General features: G+C 41.7%; 1 protein-coding gene across 1 annotated transcript; it reads right to left on the reverse strand.

Annotated features, from left to right (window-relative positions):
• Window positions 1–7,828: 7,828 nt before the first annotated feature.
• Window positions 7,829–8,764, reverse strand: LOC120990807 (olfactory receptor 2D3-like). Its single transcript, XM_040419710.1, has one exon. It carries the CDS (start codon window positions 8,762–8,764, stop codon window positions 7,829–7,831), a length of 936 nt encoding a protein of 311 aa, XP_040275644.1.
• Between the last annotated feature and the right edge of the window lie 233 nt (window positions 8,765–8,997).

Raw genomic sequence — 8,997 nt, forward strand, 5'->3', positions numbered from 1 at the left:
CACGGAACTGTGGCCGTGTATTGCGGCCCGCGATTTGCGGGCCGCAATACGGCCACGGGTCACGCACGTTCGTGTGAACTTAGCCTAACAGTGTGGAACACCTAAAGGGTTAACAATGTTTGTAAAATCAGTTTTGAATACCTTGAGGGGTGTAGTTTCTTAGATGGGGTCACTTTTATGGAGTTTATACTCTAGTGGTGCATCAGGGGGGCTTCAAATGGGACATGGTGTCAAAAAAAACAGTCCAGCAAAACCTGCCTTCCAAAAAACGTATGGCATTCCTTTCCTTCTGCGCCCTGCCGTGTGCCCGTACAGCGGTATACGACCACATATGGGGTGTTTCTGTAAACTACAGAATCAGGGCCATAAATATTGAGTTTGGTTTGGCTGTTAACCCTTGCTTTGTAACTGGAAAAAAATTATTAAAATGGAAAATCTGCCAAAAAAGTGAAATTTTGAAATTGTATCTCTATTTTCCATTAATTCTTGTGGAACACCTAAAGGGTAAACGACGTTTGTAAAATCAGTTTTGAATACCTTGAGGGGTGTAGTTTCTAGAATGGGGTCATTTTTGGGGGGTTTCTATTATGTAAGCATCGCAAAGTGACTTCAGACCTGAACTGGTCCCTAAAAAGGTGTTTTTTTTAAATTTCTGAAAAATTTCAAGATTTGCTTCTAAACTTCTAAGCCTTGTAACATCCCCCAAAAAAAAAATATCATTCCCAAATTGATCCAAACATGAAGTAGACATATGGGGAATGTAAAGTAATAACTATTTTTGGAGGTATTACTATGTATTATAGAAGTAGAGAAATTGAAACTTTGAAATTAGCAATTTTTTACCAATTTTTGGTAAATTTGGTATTTATTTATAAATAAAAATGATTTTTTTTTTTACTTCATTTTACCAGTGTCATGAAGTACAATATGTGACGAAAAAACAATCTCAGAATGGCCTGGATAAGTCAAAGTTTTTTAAAGTTATCAGCACTTAAAGTGACACTGGTCAGATTTGCAAAAAATGGCCGTCCTTAAGGTGAAATAGGGCTGAGTCCTTAGGGGGTTAACATTGACCGTCCTTTAACAGTGACCGCCCCTTTAATAGTGACTTCCGAAGTGCCCGCCCCTTCATCAGTGACCTTCACAGTGCCCGCCCCTTTAACAGTGACCTCCACACTGCCTGCCCCTCTAACAGTGACCTCCACAGTGCCCGCCCCTTTAACAGTGACCTCCACAGTGCTCACCCCTTTAACAGTGACTTCCACGGTGTCTGCCTCTTTAACAGTGACCTCCACAGTGCCCACCCCTTTAACAGTGACCTCCACAGTGCTCGCCCCTTTAACAGTGAGCTGCATAGTACCCACCCATTTAACATTGACCCCCCCTTTAACAGTGACCTTCACAGTGCCCGCCCCTTTAACAGTGAACTCCACAGCACCCGTCCATTTGATAGTTGCCGTTGCCCCCCATGCATATAGCAGTGTAGTTGAGCCATCATACGTCATATGACTGAATATTTAGGGACCTGTGAACTGCTAAAACCTGTGATCAGTTGTTATGGCAACCTGGAATAGGACCTGCGAGCTTATATTGGCTAATAAGGGACATGTGACCATGTAAATGGCAGTTCGGATTTAAGTGAAAGGCTTGCTGGCTTCTATTGGCTAATACAGGAATATTTTTGGGAATATCTCAGGAACGGTACGTCCTACCGAGCTGAGGCCCGGTCTAAAACCTTCCCGGACACCTGACGTACCTGTGTGCCAAATTTGGTGAAGATTGGTCCAGTCGTTTGGTTGCACATAAAAAACGTCTAGACAGACGGACAGACAAAAACTCATTTGCATATATAGAAGATGTATATATATATATATATATATATATATACAGGGTGGGCCATTTATATGCATACACCTTAATAAAATGGGAATGGTTGGTGATATTAACTTCCTGTTTGTGGCACATTAGTATACAGTCATGTGAAAAAATTAGGACACCCTTTGAAAGCATGTGGTTTTTTGTAACATTTTTAATAAATGGTTATTTCATCTCCGTTTCAACAATACAGAGAGATTAAAGTAATCCGACTAAACAAAGAAAACTGAAGAAAAGTCTTTTCAAGATCTTCTGTAAATGTCATTCTACAAAAATGCCTATTCTAACTGAGGAAAAAGATAGGACACCCTTGCCCCTAATAGCGAGTGTTACCTCCTTTGGCTGAAATAACTGCAGTGAGACGGTTCTTGTAGCCATCTACCAGTCTTCGACATCGGTCTGAGGAAATTTTACCCCACTCCTCAATGCAGAACTTTTTCAGCTGTGAGATGTTTGAGGGGTTTCTTGCACGTACAGCCCTTTTCAAGTCACCCCACAGCATCTCAATGGGATTCAAATCTGGACTTTGACTTGGCCATTCCAGGACTCTCCATTTCTTCTTTTTCAGCCAATCTTTGGTTGATTTACTAGTATGTTTTGGGTCATTGTCATGTTGCATGGTCCAGTTCCGCTTCAGCTTTAATTTTCTAACTGATGGTCTCACATGTTCTTCAAGCACCTTCTGATACACAGTAGAATTTATCGTGGATTCTATGATGGTGAGCTGACCAGGTCCTGCTGCAGCAAAGCAGCCCCAAACCATGACACTTCCACCTCCATGCTTCACAGTTGGTATGAGGTTCTTTTCTTGGAATGCTGTGTTTGGTTTACGCCAAACATGTCCTCTGCTGTTGTGTCCAAATAATTCAATTTTGGACTCATCTGTCCAAAGAACATTATTCCAGAAGTCCTGGTCTTTGTCAACTTTATCGCTGGCAAATGTCAGTCTGGCCTCGATGTTTCTCTTGGAAAGCAAAGGTTTCCTCCTTGCACACCTCCCATGCAAGTTAAACTTGTACAGTCTCTTTATGATTGTAGAGGCATGTACTTCTACATCAACAGTAGCCAGAGCCTGCTGTAGTTCTCGAGATGACACTTTAGGGTTTTTGGATACCTCTTTTAGCATCTTGCGGTCTGCTCTTGGGGTGAACTTGCTGGGGCGACCAGTCCTGGGCATGTTGGCAGTTGTTTTGAAAGCCCTCCACTTGTAGACTATCTTCCGGACAGTGGAATGGCTGATTTCAAAATCTTTTGAGATCTTTTTAAATCCCTTCCCAGACTCATAGGCTGCTACAATCTTTTTTCTGAAGTCCTCTGACAGCTCTTTTGCTCTCACCATGGTGCTCACTCTCACTTCAACAGTCAGGAGCACACCAAACTAAATGTCTGAGGTTTAAATAGGGCAAGCCTCATTCAACATGCAGAGTAACGATCTACTAATTATGTGCACCTGGTGTGATATACCTGTGTGAGATCTGAGCCAATTTAAGAGGGAATACATGTGAGGGTGTCCTATCTTTTTCCTCAGTTAGAATAGGCATTTTTGTAGAATGACATTTACAGAAGATCTTGAAAAGACTTTTCTTCAGTTTTCTTTGTTTAGTTGGATTACTTTAATCTCTCTGTATTGTTGAAACGGAGATGAAATAACCATTTATTAAAAATGTTACAAAAAACCACATGCTTTCAAAGGGTGTCCTAATTTTTTCACATGACTGTATGTGAGGGGGGAAACTTTTCAAGATGGGTGGTGACCATGGTGGCCATTTTGAAGTCGGACATTTTGAATCCAACTTTTGTTTTTTCAATAGGAAGAGGGTCATGTGACACATTCCCAACTTATTGGGAATTTCACAAGAAAAACAATGGTGTGCTTGGTTTTAACGTAACTTTATTCTTTCATGAGTTATTTACAAGTTTCTGACCACTTATAAAATGTGTTCAATGTGCTGCCCATTGTGTTGGATTGTCAATGCAACCCTCTTCTCCTACTCTTCACACACTGATAGCAACACCGCAGGAGAAATGCTAGCACAGGCTTCCAGTATCCGTAGTTTCAGGTGCTGCACATCTCGTATCTTCACAGCATAGACAATTGCCTTCAGATGACCCCAAAGATAAAAGTCTAAGGGGGTCAGATCAGGAAACCTTAGGGCCATTCAACTGGCCCACGACGACCAATCCACTTTCCAGGAAACTGTTCATCTAGGAATGCGCGGACCTGACACCCATAATGTGGTGGTGCACCATCTTGCTGGAAAAACTCAGGGAACATGCCAGCTTCAGTGCATTAAGAGGGAAACACATCATCATGTAGCAATTTTGCATATCCAGTGGCCTTGAGGTTTCCATTGATGAAGAATGGCCCCACTATCTTTGTACCCCATATGCCACACCATACCATCAATTTTTTTGTTCCAACAGTCTTGGAGGGATCTATCCAATGTGGGTTAGTGTCAGACCAATAGCGGTGGTTTTGTTTGTTAACTTCACCAGTCACATAAAAGTTTGCCTCATCACTGAAAAAAATCTTCTGTGTAAACTGAGGGTCCTGTTCCAATTTTTGTTTTGCCCATTCTGCAAATTCAGTGCGCCGATCTGGGTCATCCTCGTTGAGATGCTGCAGTAGCTGGAGTTTGTAAGGGTGCCATTTGTGAGTAGCTAATATCCGCCGAAGGGATGTTTGACTGATGCCACTCTCCAGTGACATGCGGCGAGTGCTACGCTGTCGGCTCTTGCTGAATGAAGCTAGGACAGCCACTGATGTTTCTTCATTAGAGACAGATTTCATGCATCCACATTTTGGCAAATCCAACACTGAACCAGTTTCACAAAACTTAGCAAGCAGTTTGCTAACTGTAGCATGGGAGATGGGTGGTCTCGTAGGGTGTCTTGCATTGAAATCTGCTGCAATGACCCGGTTACTGCGTTCACCAGACATCAACACAATTTCTATCCGCTCCTCACGTGTTAACCTCGGCGACATGTCAATGGCTGTAAACAAAGAGAAACTTGTAAATAACTCATGAAAGAATAAAGTTGCGTTAAAACCAAGCACACCATTGTTTTTCTTGTGAAATTTCCAATAAGTTCGATGTGTCACATGACCCTCTTCCTATTAAAAAAACAAAAGTTGGATTCAAAATGGCCGACTTCAAAATGGCCGCCATGGTCACCACCCATCTTGAAAAGTTTCCCCCCTCACATATACTAATGTGCCACAAACAGGAAGTTAATATCACCAACTATTCCCATTTTATTAAGGTGTATCCATATAAATGGCCCACCCTGTATATACACTGCTCAAAAAAATAAAGGGAACACTTAAACAACACAATGTAACTCCAAGTCAATCACACTTCTGTGAAATCAAACTGTCCACTTAGGAAGCAACACTGAGTGACAATCAATTTCACATGCTGTTGTGCAAATGGGATAGACAACAGGTGGAAATTGTAGGCAATTAGCAAGACACCCCCAATAAAGGGTGACCACAGACCCCTTCTCAGTTCTTATGCTTCCTGGCTGATGTTTTGGTCACTTTTGAATGCTGGCGGTGCTTTCACTCTAGTGGTAGCATGAGACGGAGTCTACAACCCACACAAGTGACTCAGGTAGTGCAGCTTATCCAGGATGGCACATCAATGCGAGCTGTGGCAAGAAGGTTTGCTGTGTCTGTCAGCGTAGTGTCCAGAGCATGGAGGCGCTACCAGGAGACAGGCCAGTACATCAGGAGACGTGGAGGAGGCCGTAGGAGGGCAACAACCCAGCAGCAGGACCGCAACCTCCGCCTTTGTGCAAGGAGGAACAGGAGGAGCACTGCCAGAGCCCTGCAAAATGACCTCCAGCAGGCCACAAATGTGCATTTGTCTGCTCAAACGGTCAGAAACAGACTCCATGAGGGTGATATGAGAGCCCGACGTCCACAGGTGGGGGTTGTGCTTACAGCCGAACACCGTGCAGGACGTTTGGCATTTGCCAGAGAACACCAAGATTGGAAAATTCGCCACTGGCGCCCTTTGCTCTTCACAGATGAAAGCAGGTTCACACTGAGCACATGTGACAGATGTGACAGAGTCTGGAGACGCCGTGGAAAACGTTCTGCTGCATGCAACATCCTCCAGCATGACCGGTTTGGCATTGGGTCAGTAATGGTGTGGGGTGGCATTTCTTTGGAGGGCCGCACAGCCCTCCATGTGCTTGCCAGAGGTAGCCTGACTGCCATTAGGTACCGAGATGAGATCCTCAGACCCCTTGTGAGACCATATGCTGGTGCGGTTGGCCCTGGGTTCCTCCTAATGCAAGACAATGCTAGACCTCATGTGGCTGGAGTGTGTCAGCAGTTCCTGCAAGACAAAGGCATTGATGCTATGTACTGGCCCGCCCGTTCCCCAGACCTGAATCCAATTGAGCACATCTGGGACATCATGTCTCGCTCTATCCACCAACGTCACGTTGCACCACAGACTGTCCAGGAGTTGGCAGATGCTTTAGTCCAGGTCTGGGAGGAGATCCCTCAGGAGACCGTCCGCCACCTCATCAGGAGCATGCACAGGCGTTGTAGGGAGGTCATACAGGCACGTGGAGGCCACACACACTACTGAGCCTTTACATTACATCAAAGTTGGATCAGCCTGTAGTGTGTTTTTCCACTTTAATTTTGAGTGTGACTCCAAATCCAGACCTCCATGGGTTAAAAAATTAGATTTCCATTTTTTTTTTATTTTTGTGTGATTTTGTTGTCAGCACATTCAACTATGTAAAGAACAAAGTATTTCAGAAGAATATTTAATTAATTCAGATCTAGGATGTGTTATTTTTGTGTTCCCTTTATTTTTTTGAGCAGTGTATATATACACATATATATTTGGTATTGCTGTATTTGTACGTACCTGCAGAAAAAAGCTAATTTTTACTTCACAGTGAATGCTGTAAAAACGAAACCAGTAAAATTATAACACAATTGTATGGTCCTTTCAGAGGACTAAAATGTTGCATCTGTTCACATGGGTGCAGATTTCTTCATTTTAGATAGTATAAAGTTAGGAGAAACTTAAACATCTAAGATATTTTTTGTTTTTACAACATACCATATAGCAATGATTGTAACATGAGTTTTAAAAATGTCTGTCTATAAGATTCTAATCCAATAGAAAACTTTTTCAATAGACTAAATCATTTAATATACTTAGTGTTGAGGGAATTGAAGTAAAGTGAATTGAATTCGATCTGAATTTCAGACAAAATTTAATTTGTCATAAAGCTTAATTTCCTTGCTCTTCGTGTTACAGACTCAATTTTTCCTGACATGGCAGTAAAAAACAAAAAAATACATACTCACTTCATTCATTTGCTCGGGAAGAGGTCGTTACAGCCATCTTGATTGAAGAAAATGTGTGAAAGTTCGCATACGATGCTGTGTGACGTCATCACGCTGGCCTGCCGTGTGACAGTCACTGCGTCCGCCCAGCGTGGCGACGTCATCGCGTCAGCGTGTGTGAGATTTTATGCATTTTCTTCAATTAAGATGGTCTCCCCCTGAGCAAATGGATGAGGTATGTATTTATTTTTGTTTGTTTTAAACCCCTGATTAACCCCTGAAAAGCCTTAATGTGTTTGTTAGATGCTGCTCTCAGGGTTGAATGTGGCATTTGAGAGGTTCAATGACGGGAGGCGGAGCGATTGCCGTTCCCTGTCATTGCTCCAGCAACATACAATGGAATGCGATTTGTGATAAAGTAATTTGTCATGAATCAAATTTCTTTGTGAAAGCAGCTGAATTGAATTTTTGCAAACTTCTCTCATCTCTACATATAATACAAGACTGAGAGATAAATTAGATAGATAGATAGATAGATAGATAGATAGATAGATAGATAGATTAGGAGAAAGGTACTGTACATCTAAGAATATTTTTTGTTTTTACAACATGGCAATGATTGTAACAAGAGTTCTAGAAATGTCTTTGTATTGGAAATCTCTTCAGATGTTTTCGAAATGCCCCTTGAATATCTTTGTTCCTCAGACTGTATATGAGGGGGTTTAAGAGAGGTGTAATGCTTGTGTAGAACAGAGACAATAGCCATTCCTTATCAGCAAGCACATTAGATTTGGGACGGAAGTACATAAAGCTACCACTTCCGTAAAACAAAAGTACAACAATGAGATGGGACACACAAGTTGACAGACCCTTCTTTCTCCCACATCCTTTTCGAATATTCAGGACTGACAGCAAAATTTGTACATAAGATCCAAATATCAATAAGAAGCAGCCATGCATTAGCAAGCTCCCCACCGCAAAAACAGTAGCCTCGTTAGGTAGAGTATCAATGCAGGAAATCTTCAACAAGGGTGGAATGTCACAGAAGTAATGGTTGAGAACATTGGAGCCACAAAAGGTCAATCTAAATGTGTTAGCTGTGTGAATTGTCCCAAAAATGACCCCAACTACCCAGGTCCCAGCAACCATATGGAGGCAAACATCTTTATTCATAATGGCAGAATATCTCAATGGATTACATATAGCAACATATCGGTCATACGCCATTATGGCCAATAAAGAAGACTCGGAGGCCGCTAATGAAAGGAAGAAAAATAGCTGGATAATACATGCCGGTACAGAAATAGCTAAATGCTCTATCAATAAATTGGCAAGTATTTGTGGCAGTGTTGTAGATGTATAGCAAATGTCTAAAAATGCCAGATTTCTAAGGAGAAAGTACATTGGTGTCTGAAGGAAATCATCAATTATTGCTAGGAAAATAATACAAATATTACCTATTACTGTGACAAGGTAAATGATAAGGAACAAAGCAAAGTACAGTCCTTTGAATTCCATGTCGGTAAAGGCATTGAGGTAGAACACTTTCATATCCGTGCTGTTGGTCATATTGTCACAACATTTAGAGTTAAAATTATTTGTTTGACATTATTGTATCACCATTGAAATTCTAGCAAGCCATCATTTGTAAAAATGAATGTGATTTAAGTGAAGTACCAGCATATATGACAATAAGAAAAATGGTGTCTGCACTTACTGTATATAAGCTTTACCTCTGACAATTGAATCCCCTAGGTATCCCAAGTTATTTTCTCAAAGGATTTTATAGCAAGACTCTTCTG

This window comes from Bufo bufo, chromosome 2 (assembly GCF_905171765.1).
Source record: "Bufo bufo chromosome 2, aBufBuf1.1, whole genome shotgun sequence".
In the NCBI taxonomy this organism is placed as follows: domain Eukaryota; kingdom Metazoa; phylum Chordata; class Amphibia; order Anura; family Bufonidae; genus Bufo; species Bufo bufo.